The sequence below is a fragment of the Athene noctua genome, chromosome 4 (assembly GCF_965140245.1).
Source record: "Athene noctua chromosome 4, bAthNoc1.hap1.1, whole genome shotgun sequence".
Taxonomy (NCBI): domain Eukaryota; kingdom Metazoa; phylum Chordata; class Aves; order Strigiformes; family Strigidae; genus Athene; species Athene noctua.
The window spans coordinates 2105173-2127858 of NC_134040.1; the positions used below are offsets into that span (position 1 = coordinate 2105173).

At 53.6% G+C, this 22686-nt stretch overlaps 2 protein-coding genes across 2 annotated transcripts; both read left to right on the top strand.

The window, feature by feature from the left end:
* The first annotated feature begins 8002 nt into the window (after positions 1-8002).
* Positions 8003-9154, top strand: LOC141959544 (homeobox protein not2-like). Its single transcript, XM_074903693.1, has 2 exons — positions 8003-8134; positions 8996-9154. The coding sequence occupies exons 1-2, from the start codon at positions 8003-8005 to the stop codon at positions 9152-9154; spliced, it is 291 nt and encodes a 96-aa protein (XP_074759794.1).
* A 3899-nt stretch (positions 9155-13053) lies between these two features.
* On the top strand, positions 13054-21752 carry SMYD5 (SMYD family member 5). Its single transcript, XM_074904244.1, has 13 exons — positions 13054-13243; positions 13434-13542; positions 14199-14338; positions 14558-14679; positions 15392-15461; positions 15895-15999; positions 16466-16528; positions 16717-16787; positions 17500-17606; positions 18137-18193; positions 19048-19142; positions 20154-20224; positions 21607-21752. The coding sequence occupies exons 1-13, from the start codon at positions 13142-13144 to the stop codon at positions 21743-21745; spliced, it is 1251 nt and encodes a 416-aa protein (XP_074760345.1). The 5' UTR covers positions 13054-13141; the 3' UTR covers positions 21746-21752.
* The last annotated feature ends 934 nt before the right edge of the window (positions 21753-22686 follow it).

Here is a 22686-nt window from a genome sequence, read left to right on the forward strand (position 1 = left end):
ATGTTCTCGGAGGAAAGTCGTCCGTTCCCCAAGTCCTCGTGTCCATCCCATGCTGCTGCTTGCACCAGTGCTTGGGCAAGGGGAGCAAACTGGGGAGCGCTCAGCTGGAAGGTAACTGTGATCTCAGGAGAAGCCTTTTCCCCAGGGCTGGTGGCCGTTCCTGTGCCGGGCTCTTGCAGGGGGATGTAGGGGGTCGGCTGTGCTCTCGCCACCCACAACCGGGGCTCCCGTTGCTGTGTAACACCCTCAAAGTGCAGACAGTGCCATCGCTCCCGTCCTCACCCCAGTTTGGGTGTGTCACTGGGAGCTTGCAGGGTGCCGAGGATCCCCAAGGCAAAGCCACCTGTGGCCGGATCCCGCTGCAAAGAGGAAAGAGGGGGGTTGCCAGAGCAATCGAGACCCGCACCTCGTTCTGCGGGTCCCCAGCACCTCCTTGGAGGTGGCAAAGCCAAGGCAGGGTGTCACCCCAGCACGGCTGGGCACTCCCGGAGCAGGGAGCACGGACAGTAACTATCGTTAGCCTGAGTCGTTTCTCCTTCCTAGACTTTATGATGAACGAACACGCACCCGTTATCCTCTGGGGAGAAACCCCATGCTCCTCTTTTTGCAGTGCAGACGAATCCCTGTTCCCCTCTCTCCATGGGATTCTGTGGGATCCAGCTCGAGAAGGGGCAAATCACCAGCTCCAGGAGCCACGTGATTTGAGGATGTTCCTCGTTGCCTTTTTATTATTGATTTATGGATTATTATTTATGAATAGTATAGATTATCACAGGAGAAATGGCTGCAGAAGTCTGACACAAGGCCAAACACTAGAGGTAGTGCTCAGCACCCCATTTTTTTAAACCAGTTGTGCTTTTTTAAGGAGTAAAAAGCTCGAGCTCACGATTTCAAACTCCTTAGGTTGGCGACGCTGGGTTAGTTATCCTAATGAGCACAAGCACACGCCTGTCTAATCAGCGACAGGAGCCCTGCGATCCATCTTCTCTCTAATGGGATGCGACCGAAAGGATGTTCTCGCTTGAGAAGAGGTTTTCCCACTTGCAGAAGGACTCACACCCCGGATTACAGATGCACAAAATCCCCCCGTCACGTTTTCGCGTGTGCTTGCTGTGGGTTTGGGGAAATTTCCGCCGCTTCTTTCGCCCGCTGGGATGGTTTTGCGGCTGGGAGAGGGATGGAAACGGAGCCGGGCTCTCCCCACCGATGGAGGCGAGGTGTGAAATTTCTCATGGGCAAACAAGTGAGAGCTGCGGGGTGCCCAGAAGAAGGGGGACAGAAAAGAAGAAGGGGGGGAGCGGAGGAGGAGAGAAAGCAGCGGCCAGAGAGAAACAAAAATCCCCAAAGCAGCAACCTGGTTTGAAGAGTGGGGCGTTTTCTATGAGGGGATTGTAAAATGCACTCTCTCTTTCCCCTTTGCAGGGGGGAATAAGGGCCCCCACTCTATCTGATAGTCATTAGCATCAATTAGCCCCGTTTGAAGTAGGCAACATCTTTGTCTCTTTGCAAAAAAAGAAATAAAAAAACCTTTCAGGGAGCCCATAATAACATCTGGAGCAAGGAGAGGCTGAACTCAAGTTCCCCACTTTCATCTCTTGTCGAGGTACTTGGAATGTTAATGCAGCCTCATTCTTTAATGGAGTTATCAGGAAATGCTTTTCACCTCCTTCCCTTTGCTCAGGGGGGATGTTTACAAAGGGCTGGGGGCTTTTTTTGTTGTTTTGTTGTTGGGATTTTTTTTTTTTTTACCCCCCCAACCCCCCCGAAACTCCCCCTCCTCTTTTATTTTCTACGCTCTTGAAAAACAAAACTGGAATAAATTTTTTTTAAAAAAAAGAAAAAAACAAACCACCGAATTAAAAAAAAAAAAAAAAAAGAGGATCAGGCTCCATCCTTTCATCTCCCCTGCCCAGCTCCTGCAATAGTCCCGTTTCTGGGAGCAATAGGGTGGGGATGGAGCCGGAGGCTCAACCTCATGTGGGCAGGGGGAGGCGGGGGGGTCCCCGAGCCCCCCGCTCCTCCTGGCTGCTGGGTGCTATATTTCCCAAGTCATTACCAGCGAGTGAAAATTTCCAGCTTTCGAACCGAAATGCATTAGCTGAGCACACAGTACTAATGGGAAACAGGACGCGTCATTAGGCAGCGGATTCGGCCAAGCGGGAGAAGCCGAAGGGAAAAGTCAACGCGGTGCTTTTCCTGGTTGTCCGTCTGTCCGTCCGTCTGTCCCGCCAGCAGCATCCCACCGTAACCCACCCCCTGCTCCACCGACGCTCGCCCATCCCAGCAACCGCAACGTAAAACCGCTCCTTCAACACCGGGAGCATCGCCAACCCCTCTTGCCACAGGGACGACAGTGCCTGTCACGATTTATTATAAAGAGGAAAAATAATGAAGAGATTTAACAGGCTTTTCATAACACAAATCAACAACTTGCGTAATGACACCCGTCCTTCAATCCGCACAACCTCTGTGCAGGCAAAGCCAGAAGCTGTGAATCTCTGCGGATTTTTTTTTTTTTTTCTCGGTGGCGGCTTTTTAAAATATTTTAAAATTTTTTTTTTTGGTGTGGGGGGGGTTTGACTTCGACACTTGCCCAACTTTGAACGTGTGATTTCAATTAAGCACATAGTTACACGGCGGCAGGATTGGGGCTGGCTGTTTGGATAAGGGGCAATAAAGCACCAGCTGTATTTATTCACTTATTTTGAAGCCGCTGTGGAAGACAGGATGCTAAACGGCAGGGGAAAAAAAAAAAAAAAAAAAAAAAAGTGTTTTAAAAGCAAACTTGAGGGACTCTTTTGTTTCCTTCCGGCATCCTCTTCCCTGAGGTCCCCGTAGCCATCTCCAGGGTGCTTCCATAATCCTGCTCATGCGTTCCCATAATTTCCATTTGCTTTGAAACGCTCAAAAATATAGCGATGCTCATTTAGAATAAGGTTTATTTCTACAGATTGGGCAGGGAAAAGAAACTTTCAACGGCACAAATCCCCTGATTTCTGGCGGGATTTACTGGATGGGGACAGCTAGCCCACGCACACGGAGATGTTTAATGCTGGGTTATCAAACCCGCGGGGGGGTTTTGCTCCGTGTTTATTAACCTGGAGACTCCAGGATTTCTGATGTGTTTTTCCCATTTCCCAGCTATACGTACACCCCCTGACACAGGCGGGCAGGTACACTCAGACACAGTCCTTTGGCACGGCAGCAGGATGAGTGCGCTTGTGAGGCCTGGGGGGGAGATGGGGGTGTTGGGGAGGGGTTGGGTGTCCGTATGGGGGTGAGCGGGGTCAGGGTGGGGAGCTGTAGGTGTCCATGGGGGTGTCTGTGGTGGAAGGTGAGGGTGCCAGCAAGGTTGGGGCGGGGAGAAGGTGTAGTTGGCCATGAGGAAGGGAGGAGGTGTCTGTGGAGGAAGGAGCAAGTGTCCATGGGGGTGTTGGTGTGGGTGTCCCCAGGGAAGGAGAGGGTGTTGGTTGGGGGGGCTGTGGGGAAGGAACTGGTGTCAGCGTGGGTGTCTGTGGGGAAGAAACAGGTGTGGGTGCAGGGGTTCGCGGGGAAGGAGTGTGGGTGTTGGTTCGGGTGTCTCTAAGGAAGGAGCAGGGGTGGGTGTGGGGGTCCGTGGGGAAGGAGTGTGGGTGTTGGTTCGGGTGTCTGTGAGGAAGAAGCGGGTGTCAGCGTGGGGGCCGGTGGGGATGGAGCGCAGGTGCCTGTGGGGGAAGATTCGGGTGCCGGGGTGGGTGTCAGTGGAGATGCCGGGGGGTGGGTTGGTGGGGAAGAAGGGGTGTCCGTGGGGATGCCGCTGCAGGACCCCCCCCTCCCTCCCCGCCGCCGCTTTGCATAGGGAGCGCGGCTCATCCCAGCCCCCCCCCTCCCTGCTCCCTCCATATAAGCCGGCGGGGCCGGCGGCGCCCACAACACCCCGGCCATGCTGCGCAGCTCTCCGCGGCCCGGCCCGCCGCCGGCTCCCCCCAAGACCCCCTTCCACATCGAAGCTCTCCTCGCCCGGGATCCGCCGCGCCGCGGCCCCCCCGCCCCGCAGCCCCCGCGCTGCCCCGCGGCGGCACCGGCACCGGCACCGGGGCTGCGGCCGCTGCCGGGCGGCTGGGGCTGGGGCTGGGGCTGGGGCGGTGCAGGTGAGCTGGGGGGCTTTGGGGGGGCTGGGTGAGGTGGAGCGTGAGCACGGGGGTGTTGGGGACAAGGGGGGGTGTGTGGGGGGACCTTCCAGCCGGGCGCTTCGCTGGCATCACCCGCACTGCGGAATAACGGGGTTTGAATCACCAAAAATTTCCTTTTTTTTTTTTTTTTTTTTTTTTTCCCCCCCCCCGTTTCCCTACGGCTGTAGTTTCCTTTCCTGCGGCCTCTCGACCAGCCCCAAGGTGAACAGTTGGCTTAGAGCCGTGGGAAATGAAGGAGGGAGAGGGAAGAGTTCCCTAATATTTTTTTTTCCCCTCCTGCAGTGATCGATAATTAATATTAGCTATTTACCCCCAACACGAAATGGGTGAAGCGAGACCCAGAGGACACGATTTACATCCTTCAGGCTTGACTTAAACCCAAAGGTTTCACGTCAGAGATCGTTCCCCCCCGTGTCTATGTGTGCCCCCACCTGCATTTTGAGGGTGGCTCTGCACACACCCTGGCATTTATTTCTCTTTCCGTTGCACCGCAATGCCTCTGTTTTCATCGTGCCTCCGAAAAACTGCCGTGATTTCCCAAAGCCTCAGCCCTGCAAGTAAAATTTTTCCACCATGCCAGCTCCCCTCTGCTGTTGTGTGGGGTTGCCCCCCCTTCTGTCTGTCTGTAATTTTGCTCTCCCTGGGACGGCTCGCAGAAATGTCAATGCTGAGGATTTCACAGCACCCGGCCTCCAAAACTTCGTGGTTTTTACTGCACCCAAGGAGACGGGTTTTTGTTGTTGATCTGTAGGTAAAATTTACACCGAGGTGTTGGATGATGCTGGCTAATCCATCAGGCTCTCTGGATTTTCACCGAGGAGCATTGTAACTTTCGATAGACAAAATTACTCATTTGTTTTAACAAAGCGCCTCCACTCACCTTACTTTCCTTGAAATTCTAGTATCTTTTTAGCATCTAGAGCCTGATCTCGTTGTTGCCCAGGCAAAACCTGCACCCGAGCACATATTTTACTTGATTTGATCTCGATAGCTACAATATCCAGATACCAGAAGTATTTGCCACTCTTGTTCTTTTTTTTTTTTTTAAAAAAACTGCTTAGCATAACTATTTAATCTGTCATTTCTTCTGTGAGACAGCATCTGCATAGTTGTGTGTTAATCCATGGGTTATATCAAACATACAGGTATGAAAATATAGTTAAACAATTTGCAAAGCTATCTCCACAAAGTATTTAATGTTTGAAATTACGCTTGAGATGATCCCAGTATTAAAATAGGGAAAAAAAAAAAAAAGTGACAGGTGAAATTATTTTAATGATGAAAATAGTTTTAAGTGCAATTACAGCTGTTAAGCTGTCAGGGCTTCATCCCACAAATCCTTAAACACGCGCAGAATTTACGCCCAATTAATGAAACGAAGTAGGTCAAGGTGCCCATTTGTGCCTGGAGAACATGTCTCTGAAGGAGAGATAAGTAGCGGGTGTGAACTGGCATCATTACGTACAGTATCTTTATAAAAGTTAAAGAAACGTGGCTTGCCACGATATAGATGTTTCGCACCAGTCCTGCGTCCCTCGTGGCTGCTGTTGCTGTACCCTGGTGACAGGGTGCGATGGCTCCGGCTGCGGGGGACCTCTGAACCTGACCTCTGCTCAAAGCAGAGCTGATCTCCAAGCCGGATCTGCTGGGATTTCAGAACAGCAATGCTGGGGAGCAGTCGTGGCCTGATCCTGCAGACACATACCGCATGCTTTGCTTCCCACCCAGAAAAGTCCCGTTGGCTCTACTAGTGGGTTCTCTTTCTTAAAAGTTAAGCATGTGGCTGGGTGTTGGCAGGACAGAAGCTGTGGTACCATCAGACAGAGCTTAGTGCTGGGCTCATCTGGTTCCAGATACCTCCACGGCTGCACTTTGGTACCTGGAGGGGTTCCTGGGGCACACTCCAGTCTCATCTGGAGGTGTCTGGCATCTTCCTGAGGCTCCAAAGAGGAGCCAAGTCCCCAGTCCAGAACTTGCCCCATGGACAAGATGGGCTCAACTGTCCCGCCAACGCTTCACGTCGGATGTGTGAAGTCTACCCTCGTGTTTCTGTGCATGTTACCCAAACAGCGGCTTCGTGCCTGGCATGCAATAACCCAATCTTAACACACTCAGACGAGATACTGTATTTTTCAGGCCTGGGTGCTTGGTGGGCTTTTCCACAAATCAAGCACCGCAACGGCACATTTTTCTGCTTGTTTTATACACAAAAATCAGAGGTTAGTTCTTTTCCAAACATGCCTATTAGATACCGATTGGTTAGTGGTTAACATACAATTATGATACAGCTTCTATTTATAATAATGCTTCTACTCCTATGTATGCTCAGAGGAAAAGTCTTAACCTGGGCAGGGGTCTTCTTGACCTGTCTGTGCATTTTTTAGTATTATAATGAAAGTAATTCACTTTCAGGACACTCAAAAGTTAGTTTCATTGCCAGGTTAATTAATTGATTAGTCCCTTTGCCAGGTTGTCTTCCTCAACACTCAGACACTCTCTTCATGGCCCAGGGTGTTCTGCTTATTTTCTAGAGATCAAAGTTTATCCTTTATGGAATTCTTATCGCTAATCAAGGTCATCTTGACCATGATTCAAAGTCTCACTCGACCAAGCTTCAGAAACCTCGTAACTGTCCCCATATGTTCGGTAACTGTAGTTACGAGCACAACTATTAACCCTGGCTACTTGCAAATACATGTTGTAACTCCAGAACCAGCATCATGGATGCAGAGGGTTTTTTTAACCTTGATGGCTGCAGGTCCCTTCCCTCAACCCTTGACTGTGATCTCTCCACCCCATGGTCCTGGCAGTGAGATCTGGCTCTTGTGAAGGTCCTTCAGGAGAGCAGAGCTGGCCGGGACGAGCCCTGGGGCTCCTGGGGGGGGTTCAGGGAAGCCGTCACAAGCTCCTTTTGAACACTGAGATGTGCGTGAATCAAAGTCTGTGCTGGCAGGGTGAGGGCTTTGGAAACCAGACAGCCCCGCTCTTAGACCGGTGCCGGCTGGTCCTGTGACAGCGCTGGCGCATTGTATGTTAATTACGTAATTATGGTTATCATCGGGCCACAACTAGATAGGAGACTGAGACCAGATCCACTTGTTAGTCCTGCTAATGCCTCTGCACACGAGGAACTTTATGGGTCATTTGAACCTACTGAGAGCAGACGACTGAGGTCCAGGATGAGGATCTGCACAAGGGCTCTTGGGTCTTCATCAAGCCAGTCTGCCAACTTCAGCATCTTCTCCTGGACACTGGCTGACTGTGGGTGCCAGGGGAGGGTAAATGCACGGGCTAAACTCTCCCAACATTTGGGACTTCTTGAGACAGAGGTGGGATGTATACATTCAGCAGCTCTTGATGGACTTTATTATTCCGTTACAAAGATCCTCTACAGATGGACGTCAAACACTGTTCACCTCACTGGGTGCTGACTTTTTTGGGTCTGGCTGCACATCCAGGACTCTCCTAGGTTGTACCTATGTGTAGAGTCACAGAATAGCTTGGAAGTGACCTCAAAAGATCATCTGGTCCAAGGTTTTGTGGGAAAGGGAGCCTAGATGAGATGAGCTAGGTAGGGACAGGGTAGGGACAACCCTGCTTTTCTTTTTGATGCTGCTCTCTCCCTTTAGTGCGTAGAGCAGCTGCATCTGGATTTCGGCTACAGATGAAGGAAGCTGGGTTTGGCCCATCAGTGGGGCTGGAGGAATGGCCTCAAACACGCAGACCCCTTCAGTCGCTGCTTCTTGCTTGCAGGTCTGGAGTTGTCTCACTGTGTAGGGGCCAACTCGCTGGGCCCCGCTGTGCCTTGGAGGTCTGGGGGGCCCTGCAAGATGAAGAGGGTCCGCACCGTCTTCAAACCAGAGCAGCTGGAGCGGCTGGAGCAAGAGTTCCTCAAGCAGCAGTACATGGTGGGCACGGAGCGCGTAGACCTGGCTGCAACTCTGCATCTCACAGAGACTCAGGTGAGAAATGGGGGAGCTGGAGCTGGCGGCTTAGATCTGGGGCTGGGTTTGGTCCGTTGGTGATTGCCCTGCCGTGAAGTGCAGTGGGAGGAGGACACGACGCAGAGTGACCCGTGGGACTCCCTGCTGCAAAAGGACATTGAAGCCACGTGCCTGGAGGGATGCGAGGTGGGGTTAGGTCGTTTATGAATAAGAACATCCTTTTTTTAATCCATCAGGTGGAACAAAAAGTATTTAGGAGCACAAACCTGTTTGCTTTAGAGTTCAGGCTGGGTTGGACTAATTGTTATGGTCTTCTGAAGACAGTTTATGCTTTAAGTGTCCTTTTATGACACTGGTTCTAAGTTTTCTTCTGCTCTTCCCAGTAAGTTTCTGCCCTTCCTGCTGCAAAGCTGCTTATTTATTGTGGAAAGGATGGGCCATGTGATGCTCCGTGGTGGGATCCAAATTCAGCTGAGGAAAGGGACAGCAAAGCAAGGGCGGTTCTTGGGGGGATGGGGAGGGTGAGAATGTCAGGGGGAGCAGGGACAGGGGGTAGGTGGGTGTCTCATCGTGCCCTCTGCCAGCTGTAGCCCTGGGGATGGGTTCAGTGGCCCCAGGGAGCTCAGAGAGCTGCTTCCTTCACTCCCCTGGCCAGAGCCTCCTGCAATTGTGTCCTCCTTTCCCCTGGTCCTTTCCTCCAGCACCACTCTGCCCTCCAGTGTCCCCTCCTCCTGCTCACAAGCACTGTGCCCCCAGCAGAGAAGAGGCATGTCCCCCTCTTTAAGGAACTCTGCTTTTTGGGGATCATCTGCCCCAGAAGCACGTGGCAAGGGGCTCCTGGAGACCTTGGATTAAGCTGTTGTGCCATTTTCCTGCTAGGTGAAAGTCTGGTTCCAGAACCGGAGGATCAAATGGAGGAAGCAGAGTATGGAGCAGAAGGCAGCAAAGCTGTCACAGTTTGGGGTGATACAGCCCACCACTGCGGACTCGACGGACATCAAGGACCATGAGGAGGACATGGTGGACGTTGAGCTTTGAAGAGCTGATGAGAATCAGCTGCCACTGTTGTTTTTTCAGCCGTGTCTGCTTGATGGAGACACTGAGGATGCGGGCACGTCTGTGCTCCTTTGGTCCAAGTGAGACATTACGCTCTCGATCCGAGAGTCGGAGCTACAGGACTGAACTGCAGCTGGCTGGGAGGAACCCCCTAAATATTTGGCTGCTGTTTGGTAGCCACGTGCTGTAATTCTTGGGGCTTCATCACCAGGCCAGGTGATGGTGGTGATGGTGCCATAGCTGTGGCAAGACATGTCATCTCCTGCTTGCTCTTGAAGCACCAGGACACACAAAGAGTTTCCAGCAGAGAGGCTGGGCTGACAATCGGACGGTGTCTCTGACGGCTGTGAGCATAAGGGCATTCGAAGGGCGTTGTGTGTGGCTGTGTGTTCCTAGGAGGGAGACCTGTGCTGGGAGTAAAATCAACCCTGATTGATTTTCCTGGTCAACTTGACTCCCACGTTTGATGCTTAGATCACAACAAAAAAAAGGAAATTGGAAAGCCCTTTGCTCCCACCCGCAGACTATTGTGACTCCTGCAATAAGATGAACAGGGTCTGATCCTGCCCCTGGAACAAAAGTGCTTCCTCTTGTTCTGTGCCTTGGTGTATTTGTGCCTTCGTTGTGGCTTCCCAAACCCAGAGGGCAGAACCCGGTGGGTCTCTCTGTCTTCTAGCATTGCCTTAACTTCGCCAAGGTGTGCATATGCTGCCGCAGCCGGGAATGAAGCGCTCAGGCTGGCCGAGGTGCGGGGACTGGAGCTGTTATAAAAAAGCAGCTTTCCAACACCTCTGGTGCTTCAGACGACCCCCTGCCCCTCATCCAGATGTGCCGATTCTGGCCCAGACGGCAGCTGCTCTGTTCTCTCCTCATTATACACCCAGGTGCCATGGGAAACAGCACCTGGAGTGTTGGGCGAGCACATCTGTAACCACCCGATGCAGTTAGCAGTTGTATTTCTGGGGGGTGGAAGGGCTTTGAGGGGTCAGGACCAAGCACTCGACCTTCCCCGTCTGTGTGCTAGCAGCTAAGTGCTCTTAGGCCAGGCTGTCAGCGCTCAGGCTGTCACCTTGCCTTCCTAAGTCTGCCCGGGGTACCAGGCACCACGTCCCAACAGCTCAGGGTAATTTATTGTGTTTCTTTCTGACCCTGAACACTGTATATCACTTTACTCTTATATTGTTATTTATAGAAATAACTTTTTTTTTTTTTCCTTAATAAGTGTCACTTATTTATTTGCTTCTTAATAGAAAATCAGTGTATTTTAAAAACAGAGATGGGACTGGTTGTGGGGAGGCAGGGTTGGGCAGCTCCTTGGTTTCTGAGCAGGCAGCGATGTCTCAGTGACTTCTTACCCCACAGCTGCCAGGGATAGGTTACCCATCCTTTTTTCTGCATTCAGTTTTCTCTTGTGTTTTTAAGGAAATGGAGTAAAAAAAAAATAAAAACCAGAAGAAACTCACCTTCTCCTCCTAAAAAGATCCCTGTTGTCAAAAAGTAAAAACTGCTTTCTAACAGCAGAAGTCTTGAAAGGGTGATTTCTTCTTGCGTGTTTTCATTCCTGACATGCCAATACAAATACGAAAGCAGGTTTTTTTTTTTCCCCACGCTTCTGTGTTTTGCTGGTAAACCTGTGCACTCGTCTCAAGCTTGAAGATTTGGAATGGAGCAAGAACAGCTTTTAAACAGATCAACTGAAAACCTGTAAGTGTCAAAAAAACAGAAGGAAAAGACATTTCCAACTACTATCTTTTTAATTTTCAACTGAAATTATTAACAAAAAGAAATGCAATGTATTTTCATCTTTCCCAAAAGTTTGAGTTTGGTTTTTTTTTTTTTTCTTAATAAGGTGTTTTGAACAAAATGAATGCTAAAAATTTGGTTTTTTTGAAATTGTTGATTCTATATCATGGGTGAGAGTAGGTAATGACTTACTATCTCTGGGCCAGTTCCTGTGAAGTTAGAACTATATTTATATATAGAAATATATAAATATTACATATAAGAAATGTAACATCTGTTTACGATGGGGTGCTCAGGTTTGAGCGGCTGCTCCTGGAGAACAAGGACCTCTCCATCTGCAGGTGGATGTGGCCAAGCCTGTGCAGCTCCTGCTTTGCTGGGCTGTCCCTGTGCTCTGCAAACACAGAAGCAATCCCGGCCCAGCTTGACAAATACTTCAAATTAACATTGTGGGCCCCAGGGCTTGTTCAGAGACGTGAAAGACACTTTGAAGTGTTGCTGGCTGGGCCACAAACTCAAAGCTGGTGCTGGATGGGTGAAGTGTCCCACCACGTAGCACCAAAACCTTAGAAAAACAGGACACGTAATGCTGTTATTACAATAATGTCTAGTTTTCCTACTATTAGTAGGATGTAATTGGAGTCATGGTAGTGCTGCCTGAAAAGGAGATTTGTCACCCAGTGTGCAATAAGTCAATAATCACACACTCGGGAGAGACATTGCTTATTTATTTTAGAGTTGCACAAGCCTAGGGGCTCAGTGGTTTCCCACAAACCAAGCACACCAACCCACGCGACTTTTCACGCTATATTTATACACAAAACATGCAGAGTTAGTACAAGTCCGTCCTCTCTATGACGATTGGTTAGTAATTTACATGCAATTATAATACTGCTGATGCAATACTTCTACTACCCATGCTCAGGGGAAGAGTCTTCACCTGGGCAAGGGTCTTCTTGACCCATAGGTGGGATTTTGAGTATTATAATGAGGGTAGCTCAGCAAAGGATACATGGACCTTGAGTTTGCATGCCAAGTTGGCAATGTACCCTCTTCAAAGCCTAATGGCTCTTGCATGTCCTTGCTCAAAGGTGGCTACTACTTGTTCTTCTGATTATGGATGCCTTTGGCTTTAACATATCCAAAGAACATCTTTCTTGACCCAAGCATAGTATTGCTACACTGTTCTAAAAGTTTAACCGTCAAGGGTAGCATTGCTCCACCTGTGTCTAGCTCCTGGTAGTCCCCGGGGCTGGGCATTGCGTGGTGGAGCAGTGTCCCGCACAACCTGCTGCTGGGCTCACCGAGGCCAGACCCCAAAATACGGCTGGGGAAAGTGTCCCTGGCAGTTTGTCTGTCCCTTGTCTCCGGCTGGGTGGCTGGGGAGGTGTCCTGCTCTGTGGCCAGGCTCCCGCATGGGCCACTGGCCTGGGCATGGAGGTGGCAGGATCCAGCTGGCCGCATGGTTCCACCAGGCGTCGTGTCCCCGCCACGAGCCGACAGTGACATCTAGTGACTCCAAAACACCCCAAAACGCCCCGAATATTAAATCCTCTCCATATTCCCAAACCCACCGCAACCACCTGCTTGAAGAAGAGCGGGGCTGAGTCTGAACAGGCGCTGGCAGCGCCAGTGTGAATTTGTAAATACAACTAAACACGCGTGATCGTGGATTTTAGGTGCTTGCAGGCAGCCTAGCAGGAGGTAGCGAGGGCGCAGGGGCCACTTTAGCGTGTTTTGAATGGGTTTTTTTGGGAAAGCTGGGAGAGTTTTGGGTGCACAGGGGCAGCTGGCGATGTCTCCTCGCCCTGTGAGGGGGTACCTTGCGTTCTCGCTTGACAGGGATATGAAGGCTATTCCCCGCCTGGCTGCACGGTTAAAAAATAATAATTAATAGGGGAAAGGCAGCAACACTCCTGTCTGTTTTTTGCGTGGCTGTGGAAGCGCCCCAGCCCCGTTTCGGAGCTTTTCGGCGGTGTTTTTGGAGCGGGGTGGCGGTGGGCTGAGGGGAGGGCTAAGATGGCCGCCGGCCCCCGCCCGCCCCGTGCTGAGGGGGGTGATGGCGGGCGCGGACCCCCGAGGGCGGGGAGGGCCGGCAGCCATCTTCGTGCGGGGCGGTGGGTGAGAGGGGCGGAGGAGGAGGAGGAGGAGGAGGAAGAGGAAGAGGAAGAGGCAGAGGCGCTGCCCGCCCCCGGCGGGTCAGAGCGGGGAAGTCGCCGCCCGAAGATGGCCGCCGCGGCGGGGGACGTGTGCGGCGCCGTAGCGGGGGGCCGCGCCGGGGCCGGGGTCGGGGCTGCGGCGGAGGCGCGGTTCATCAGCAGCGCCAAGGTGAGCCCGGCGGTTCCCTCCCCCGCGGGGGGTCCCTCCCTTCCTTCACTCTGCGGCAGTTTTGGGGGGAGAAAAGGGGGTACAAACCCGGCAGGCTCCCCTCAGGCTGCGCAGGGAGGGGGGTGCCCTCAGCCCACGGGTGGGTTTCGGCTTCGGGGGCGTCCCCTGACCCACGCTTCTCCCTCGGCAGGGGAAAGGCTTGTTCGCCACCAAGAACATCCGCAAAGGGGAAACCGTCTTCGTGGAGAGGCCGGTGGTGTCATCCCAGTTCCTCTGGAACGCCCTGTACAACTACCGAGGTGAGTGGCCGGCGGTGGTGGCACGTCCCTGTCACCTGCCCCGGCGAGGGGACCGCGGGGTCCCCGAGGAGATGCCTGGTTCTCAACGAAAGGGTTGGGGTTTGCCTCAGCGCTGCCAGGAAGGTGGCCCTGCTGCCATTTCTGCCTCTGCGCTAGAAGAAGTGTTGACAGGTTGAAAACGTTGGGGTCGTTTGAGGGATGGCGGCTTCCATCAGCCCGAGGAAAGCACCACGTGCCGCCATCGGGCACCATCTGCGTGGGAACCCCGATTTTTTTAGTGGTGTGGGTGCTAATCCCGGTCACACAACTGCAGAGTACAGCCCACAAAGGTGCCAGAACAAAAAACGAGGGTTGTAAAGAGCAGGTTTTTCAACTTTCTTGACCTATCTAGACCCTGCTGTCTGCTGAGCTCTGTTGCGGGTCAGTGACACGGGGACGCTTGTCATCGTGTGGCTCTTAAAACACTTCTCAGCCTTACAGGGCAGCAGAGGGCTGAGGGGGGGTAAATTGCAGCAGAAATGGTCTTTTCTATGGAGGGAGCGGTAAGAGGCTGGTGCCTCCAGCTTGGAGATGGTGTTGGTACCAGTCACGCTGTCTCGCTGTGAGCCCCGGCCCCTTTTCTCACTGTGGTGTCCGTCTGTCTTGTCTCCCCGCAGCCTGTGATCATTGTCTGCGGGCTTTGGAGACGGCGGAGGAAAACGCCCAGCGGCTGCTGGGGAAGAGCTCCCTGGTGCTGCCTCACCCGGAGCAGTGCAGCATCCGGAAAGACCTGCACCAGCAGTGTCCCCGGTGCCAGGTACGGGGTGCTAGGAGGAACCGTAGTATTTTGGGGTCACCGACTCCTTTACAGCATCTAGCCCAGGCACTTGCATCGCCCCGAGATGGGCTCCTGCCTTTCCCTTTTGCATCGCGATGGCTAAAGAGCTCAGATGGTCAGGGAGGGGGCACAGCTGGGCCTAGGACCCCCTTTTCCTGCTGCCATAGCCAATGCCGGGCGCTGTGCCCCTCGCTCTAGGTGACGTACTGCAGCGCTGAATGCAGGCAGGCCGCTTTGGAGCAGTACCACCAGGTCCTCTGCCTTGGCCCGTCCCGTGACGACCCCACGCACCCCCTCAACAAGCTGCAGGAGGCATGGAGGTAGGCGACCGACCTGCCTGTTGCTCCATGGGCAGAGGAGGTGGCTCTCCTGGGCTGGTGGGTGATGCTGCTGGGACCAGGGCTGAGGACTGGCCTTGCTTTGCATCCCTGCATGGGGTGGCTGGAGGGTGGTGGTGGCTGTGGGACACTGCCCAGCTGTACCTGCTCATTGGGCAGCTGGTTACTTGGTGTTGGCAGCACAAAGGTTTGGACACACGGCTGAGCAGTTCTTATTTTTCTCCAGTAAAGAGCTACAAGGCACTGAGCTGTGCAATCCTCACTCTTGCAATTTTATAGTGCTCCTGCAGATCTCCAGCCTTTGGGAGATCCTCCTCGTAGCACCCCTGCAGGGACATAAATTGCCATCCCGGCTTGCAGATGACAAAATGGGTGCAGAGGCGAGAAGTGGCATCCCTAACCCAAAGCTTCTCACAAACCCCAGCTCTCGCTGCAGTCCAGGGTTTTGTATGGGGCCCAGGCTCTAGTTTAACAGGATGGCAGGGGATTATTTGTGTGCTCAGAGCAGGCAGGTGGGTGCAGGCTTCTCCTCGCCCTGGATCCCCATGCAGCGATGCTGCACTGGTGGCTTTGGTGTGACAGATGAGCACAGGCCTAACCACAGAGATGGCAGCTGCCTCTGCTTCCCTTCAGCTTTATATTTCCATACCAGCACTGATCTGCTCATCTTTTTTTCTTCATTCTTATCCCCCAGAAACATGCATTATCCACCGGAGACTTCCAGCATCATGTTGATGGCCCGGATGGTCGCCACCGTCAAACAGGTATGTCTGCAGTTCAGAGCCACAGCTGCCAGTGTGTGCTTTCCTCATCGCGTTGTGGCTGTTATTCCTGAGGACTGATCTCTTCTCCAGTGACTGGCAGGGTCCTGCTTGAATACATTTCAACTTCTGGTGGTGCCTGGTTATGGAGACAGCAGGCAGCAAAGGAGGGTCCTGTGTCCTGAGCCAAGCAGGTCTTTCTTTCCATGCCAAAATAATTATTCAGAACTGAACTTTTCCTTTGGCTTTCTTTCTTTGGCCTGGCTTCCTCAGTGTTTATTCTGACAATGAATTACCACCGTGCAACTGCTTCAGGTGGTTCTTGGTAGTGGGCTGGATACCTCTGAGCTCATCAGGGCTTGTCCTCTCCTCCCTCTCTCCTGGCTGAGGAGGAAAGCAGGGTTGGTGCAATGCCTTTGCTTGATTCCTTTGTCAGGCTAAAGACAAGGAGTGGTGGATCAAGGCCTTCTCCCAGTTCTGCAGTAAGACAGCAAATGAAGAGGAGGAGGTTGTGCACAAGCTGCTGGGGGACAAATTTAAGGTAAGAGCCTGGCAACGCTTGGATGTGTGGAGTCCCTGAGCCTGTCCCTCTGTGTCTGTGAGCCCGTGGGTGCAGAGGCCCTGTTATAGCTGGGATGGGAGACACTGGAAATCCCAGGCTCAAAGTGGGGGCCCAGAGCCCCCCATTAGGGGCTGGCTGACCTGTCAGAGAAGAAGTTGGTTGCTTAGAGGGCTTTGGGCTTGTGCTTCAGTGGGACATGCTGTACATTCCTGTGGTGGAGATGCTTCTGCTGTGGCTTAGGACAGGGTGATATTTAGATGCTGAGCGGGTAGTTTTTGCTGCTAAAATGAGTGGCTGTTGCTGCTCTGAGGGCAGCAGCCTCCAGCCTTGCAGGGAAGGGCAAGGAGCCTGACTCCTGAGCCTTCTGGCCTGTGCTGGCCCATCAGCCTGGGTCTGATGCCCAGTGGCATCTCCCCACTCTGACGGTGTTGCCATGTCCTGCCAGGGCCAGCTGGAGCTGCTGCGGTTGCTCTTCACCGAAGCCCTTTACGATGAACATCTCAGCAGGGTGAGTTGTGCTGCCTCCCAAATAGCTCAGGAGCGTGGCAGGACCCTTCACTTGGCCAGGGCTTCCCCTGGGACTCTGTCTGTTCCTTGCTCCCCCCAGAACTCCCTGTGGGATTTGAGGTGCTGGCAGAGTGGGGTGCTGCCGCAGGCTGACCTGGGCTCAGCTGCTTTCTCATCTCCCTTCTGCAGTGGTTCACTCCAGAAGGCTTTCGATCCCTCTTTGCCCTCGTTGGGACCAATGGCCAAGGCATAGGAACGAGGTAATGGGGCTTTCTGGGTGCTCTGGGCAGTGGAGATGTGGCACAGAGGGGATATACCGTCCATAAATCCATGCTGGCCTGGGTAGTGGCTGGGTTCAGACGTGAGGGAACTGGGGGGGTTCAGTCTGGAGCAGAGGAGGCTGAGGGGAGACCTCCTGGCCCTCTGCAACTCCCTGCCAGGAGGGGACAGAGAGGGGGGATGAGTCTCTGGAGCCAAGGAGCCAGCGCCAGGCCCCGAGGGAATGGCCTCAAGCTGCCCAGGGCAGGGTCAGGCTGGCTCTGAGGAAGGATTTCTGTGCAGAAGGGGCTGTTGGGCGTTGGAATGGGCTGCCCAGGGCAGGGGGGAGTCCCCGGGATCCCTGGAGGGGTTGAAGAGTCGGGCTGAGCCAGCGCTGAGGGATCTGGGGGAGTTGGGAACGGTCAGGGGGAGGGTCATGGTTGGGCTGGAGGAGCTGCAAGGGCTTTTCCAACCAAGATTATTCAAGGGCTTTTCCAACCTTGATGATTCTGTGTGATTCTGTAAAAGAGGGGAATGGAGAGGCAAACTCAAAAGCAGTCCTTCATCCTGGCCTCGTCCAACACTTTCTCATCCCTCTGCCAGAGCTTGGCCACTCAGAACTCCCAAGTTTAACCTTTAGATCCCCCCTCACGAGGTCCACTGTGTGCCGACAGCCCTGTGGGACTGTGACACTTTTCTTTTGCTTCCCGGCAGCTCTCTGAGCCAGTGGGTACACGCTTGCGACGCGCTGGATCTCCCCATGCTGCAGCGGGAGGAGCTGGATGCCTTCATCGACCAGCTCTACAAGGACATCGAGAAGGGTGAGGCTCTGATGTGGCCGTGGGCAGCCTCAGGCAGTGCTGTAGGCAGGACCTGGTGGAGTTTCTGCTGCTTCAGATTCTCCCCAGGACTCAGGGACTGGGAGAAGTTCCCGCTGGGGACTGGGAAATGTTCCCCTGGGCCGTACGAGCCACACCTGCTGATCTTGGCTCACTGCGTGGCCAGGGCAAGTCTAAATTTGTGGGCAGCACGACCTGTGGCAGGTCAGGGTGGCTGGAGAACTGATCTGGAGGGATCCTGTGCAGAAAAATCCCATTTACACTAAACATTCAAAGACCTGTTAATGCCTTTTTTTCGTTGATGCAGCTGTGTGAGTACAGGGACAGACCAGGGAGCTTTGGGGGTGCAAATCTTCATGTCCTCCATCCCCTCCCAGTGGGGAGGGAAGGGTGCTTTGGAAACACCAGAAAGCAGCGCTGGCTGGGTGCGTTCAGCATTGCTGGCCCTTTGTGCTCATGTGGGAGAGCCAGAATGGCTCATGCAAAGCTCTAACCCCCTCTCTCTGCTGCAGAGTCAGGAGAGTTCCTTAACTGCGAGGGATCGGGTCTCTACGTGCTCCAGAGCTGCTGTGAGTAACATAAAGACTGGGAGGAAAACTAGTAGTGAGGAGGGGGATGTCCTGGGCTAGACTGACTCACCTCTTCCTAAAAGCCTCTGGAGAAAGGGGTTAGTGCCTCCCATCTGTAGGATGGGGATGGGGTGGGGTGGGTGCTGCTCTGGGGCCTGGCTGCTCTCTCGGGGGTCTCCTGGCATCTTGCCTTGCTATGAAGTGGCCAGTCCTGGCCTGAATGGTTGGATGTGATGTAGTCTCTGGGAGCCACCTGTGTGGTTTAGCCAAGAGCCCATCTCCAACCTCGTCTGAGCAAAACGGAGCTGAACAAACCTTTGAAGGACAGATCTTTCCTTGGCGGGACCATGGGGATGTAGGAGAGGATGTCCCAGCACCCAGAGCTGTTTTCTTTCACGCCTTTCGAGCAGGGCCTGGGGCTGGGCTGCTGGGAGGGCTGGGAAGCGAGGGAGAAGTGCAGCCCTGCGCATCCTTCCTTCAGCACTGGGAGGCAGGGATGGTGCTGTGCACCCCTGGGGTTGATCAGGGCAGCTCGCTCGCTCCAAGTGGGTTTTGTGGGTCTGGCAGAGAGCCCTGACTCTGCCCCTCTGCTCTGCTGAACCCCCTAATCCCCGGTGTGAGCCGAGAGTGGCATGCTGGTGGCCCTGAGGTGGATGGGGTGGCCACAGCATTGTGCTGCCTTATCTTTGGCCAGGCCGTGGCCCTCCCAGTTGGTGACACTGGTTCCCCACGTGCCTGGGCTGCGCAGATGGGCAGGCACAAGCCCTCACGGGGTGTGTAGGGTGTTCGACCCTGCCTCTGCGTTCCCCCTCCTCCAGAGACACCCTCATGGCTGCGTCCTCTCTTCCCCATAGGTAACCACAGCTGCATCCCCAACGCCGAGACATCCTTCCCGGAAAACAACTTCCTCCTGCACCTGACGGCTCTGGAGGACATCGAAGCAGGAGAGGTGAGACAGCGGGGCCCGCACGATCCCGGGGTGACATCACACCTTGGCAGTGAAACCAGGAGGTTCACTCAGCGGTCAGAATTGAGTATAACTGTCAAGCAGGTATTTTTTATTAGCAGTGCTGGGGATCGCTCCACCACGAGTGCTGCACTTACTAACAAAACACTCTGACTAATGCACAGAAAAACCATACATATTCATCAGATTTCCTGGAAAAGGCCGTCTTATGCTAATGGGTTCTCAGGATTCATTTACATAGTCTGAGCATGCATAGTAAAAATAGAGTGAGGGTCTACTCCCCTCCTTAGTGGTCCACATAGTCTTCCTCACACTGTCAGCTAGTTGAACTTTAGGTTTCTTGTGTCCACATCTGGTCATAGCGTTACCTCATCCATCCTTCAGCTCCTGTTTGTTCCAAGGGGGTTAGTTTAGATCAGCTTCCAGGCGCTTATCTTGACACTGGCATTTTCTTAGACACTTGTTTTTTAGGTTCCTGCTATTAGGGATGTACTCAGGGAGTTTTTCAGACTGTCTAAGGCCTGTCTTATCTCCACTAGGCGAGGAGTTACAGGTTTCAAAACATCTTACAAGTGGGTAATGACTACAGAGGAGAGTTAGGAAAAGAGTATAAATGAAATTATATACATTGCAGTAAAATACGGGAAAAATAAAAGCTAGGAAAACACAAGTGATGGTTAACTTTAAAACTAGATGTTCTATTTTACAGGTCCCTGTACATTAGGAATGTAAGGAGATCTTGTAATTTCGAGTACACTTGTAGCAACTTTCCTTCAGCAGAGGGTCCCTGTGTCCCCCACATCCCCCCCAGACCCCTGCCCCATACCTCCTGTCTCTTGCGTTGTCCTGGCAGAGGAATTCACACCTCATCCCACATTGGGGCTGCCAGACCCCGAGTTTCTGCCTGACTCCGAGAGGTCCTGGTGCAAAATCACGCTGCTTTGGGTTCATGGGAAGCGATTCTCAGCCTGACCTGTTTCTTTTTGCTTGCAGGAAATCTGCATCAGTTATTTAGACTGCTGTCAGAGGGAGCGGAGCAGACACAGCCGCAACAAGATACTCAGGTAGGGGCTGCTTAGAGGAACCTGGGGAGGGGGGGGACACCCCTTTGCACCCCCGGCCGGTCGCTCTGGGCTGTGTCCCCACCTTGGGGCCCTGTGCATGTGGTGCTCTTGGTGTTTTGTGGCAGGGTATTGTCACGTCCCAATTTCTTGGGACAATGACTCAGATTCATCGATTTCCAGGTCAGGATGAAGTTGAAACGACACCACGGATTCTTCAGTTCACACAACTTCAATTTTTATTCACTCACGACAGATCATTGGCATGAAACTTTGTCAGTAAACTTTGCATCTTCTGCAACAGGCATTAAACTTACACCAACTAGTGGCAGATCTAATACCCCACTAATTCTTAAAGGTGCCCCAACAAGCCTTGCCTTATATGCAGGCATGTAGAATAAGAATGGGAGAGAAAAGGGGAAAGAGGAGAAGAGAGAGAAAGACAAAAAGGAAGATTTCACCAGTCCTGGTTCCAGTGTTGGTCCAGCCAGCCCAGGGGTCCAGTTCTGGTGGGGTGCAGCCACCCGGGGCTTTGACTCCTGTCCTTTTATAATTCCTTGCCCCTCCTCGGGATGGGCACTTGGACTCGTTAGGCTAATTAGGCATCACGTGCAGTTCATGCTTCTAGAATTCTTGCTGTTGGTACGTGGTGCAGTTTGTACCTTCAGATTCTTCTGGAAATGAGTCGGTGGGCACGGGGGTCCTTGGGGAGTTACTCCCCACTCCCTGAAGGCGTGACCGTTGTCTGACCTTCCATGAAAACAGCTTCTCTGTTGGCTCTTTGCAGAGTCGCTCAAGATAGGGAAGTTCAGCCTCCAAAAAGCGTGGTCCCACCTCTGTAGAACCCCCTCCTCTCGCCGTGTCCCCCTGCCGTTACCTGCACAGCCCGACCTTGCCACAGAAACAGTTTCCTTTGACAAAGTTTTTTTACCGGATGGTTGAGACATTAACTGTGGTTTCAAGAGATGGTCACAGGCATGCATGCAGCGAGCAGTGCTCTGGGTGCTTTGAGCTCCTCGCAGTCCCTTCCTACGTGTCGTGGCCTCGGGGACTGAGGATTTGGGGCTCCCCCTCTCTCTGCAGGCTCGCCCTGCTCTGTAGTTGGCTCCTGCCAGCCCTTGCTGTCCTCACCCACCTTTTTATTTCCTCTGCCCTTCAAGAGCAGGGGCTCCTGCTGAAGGTCACTGTCCCCATCAGGGCTGAAATCCCCCTCTCCACCCAGACTACCCCCACCCCAGCATGATCGAACCCACAAATTCCTCCGGATTTAACGTATTCAGCCCCTTCCTGGCTGCTCCGTCCCCGTCCCCTGCCCAACAGCAGTGTTGGGGTTGTCCCTGTGTCAACACCATCACTATTCTCCTTCCTTCCTTCCTTTCTTCCAGGGAGAACTACTTGTTTACCTGCTCGTGTCCCAAGTGCCTAGCGCAAGCCGACGATGCCGACGTGACGTCGGATGAAGAGGAGGAGGGCGAAGGGGAGACTGACGATGCTGAGCTGGAGGACGAGATGACTGACGTTTGATCCTGGCCCCGGGCGAGAGGAGAGGGAAGGGACACAGGACACAGGACGGGTGGTTTGGGGGGAGGGGAAATCCTCCGAGAGGCAGCAGCTTTAAATCTTAAAAACAGGGTTGTGTTGGGGGGTCGGGTGGGAGGCCACGTGCCGGCGGCGGGTGCGGAGAGGGGCAGCGGGGGAGCCGGAGGCAGGCCCTGCTCCTGCCTGGCCTTGTTGTGCATTGTGTGTGTGTGTGTGAGGCTGTCCCCGTCCTCTCTGGGCACCGCTGACCCCCCTCCAGCTGCGTCCCCGTCCCCATCGGGGCTGGCTGGGGCTTGCAGGGGAGGCTGGAGGGGAGCAGGGTCCAGCCAGCCCCTGGGATGTGCCGACGGGTCACCTCGTTGTCACCCCCGAGGCTGCTCCGCGCCGTCTGTGCCGGCCGCGGGTGCGGAGGAGCACGTCCTTCCCTACCCCGCAGGGACGAGGGGAACCCGTGTGCGTGTCCGTGTGTTTGTGCACGAGGGGTACTATTTAATGTCTATATTAGCACTATCCACACCCTAAGGAGCTGGGGTCCGTATATATTCTCCATTCCATGCCTTAGCTCGGCCAGCAGCAAGGGGCAAAAAGATTTTGCAGGTGGGACCGCGACACCTTACGGGTAGCTCAGATGCCCAAAAAGTGGAGCCGAGCCTGGCAGGCGCCTCCCTCCCGCCTCGGCCCCCTCCTTTACACGATGCCAAGCCCCACGCAGCAATTGCCAGGCTTTTCTGGGGGAAGGGAAACAGCTGAGGTTGCTGCTAGCCCAGAGCCCCCATGGCCTGTGGCGTCGGCGTTAAGCGAAGTCACCATCCAAAACCCAAAAATTTGTTTTGGGTTTTGCAGAGAGCGAGTCGTCCCGCCGGGCCCATCCAGCTGCTTCGGGAGGAGGATGTGCCCGAGTGGGAGCCGCCGTGGTTGTGCCCAGG

What these genes read in the sequence shown, in the direction of transcription:
- LOC141959544 (XM_074903693.1), top strand. Translation starts at nt 8,003, where the DNA reads ATGAAGAGGGTCCGCACCGTCTTCAAACCAGAGCAGCTGGAGCGGCTG. An exon ending in TGCATCTCACAGAGACTCAG is followed by an intron (nt 8,135 to 8,995) that starts GTGAGAAATGGG and finishes TTTTCCTGCTAG; the next exon opens with GTGAAAGTCTGGTTCCAGAA.
- SMYD5 (XM_074904244.1), top strand. Translation starts at nt 13,142, where the DNA reads ATGGCCGCCGCGGCGGGGGACGTGTGCGGCGCCGTAGCGGGGGGCCGC. An exon ending in GGCCAAGGCATAGGAACGAG is followed by an intron (nt 16,788 to 17,499) that starts GTAATGGGGCTT and finishes GCTTCCCGGCAG; the next exon opens with CTCTCTGAGCCAGTGGGTAC. An exon ending in CTACGTGCTCCAGAGCTGCT is followed by an intron (nt 18,194 to 19,047) that starts GTGAGTAACATA and finishes TCTTCCCCATAG; the next exon opens with GTAACCACAGCTGCATCCCC.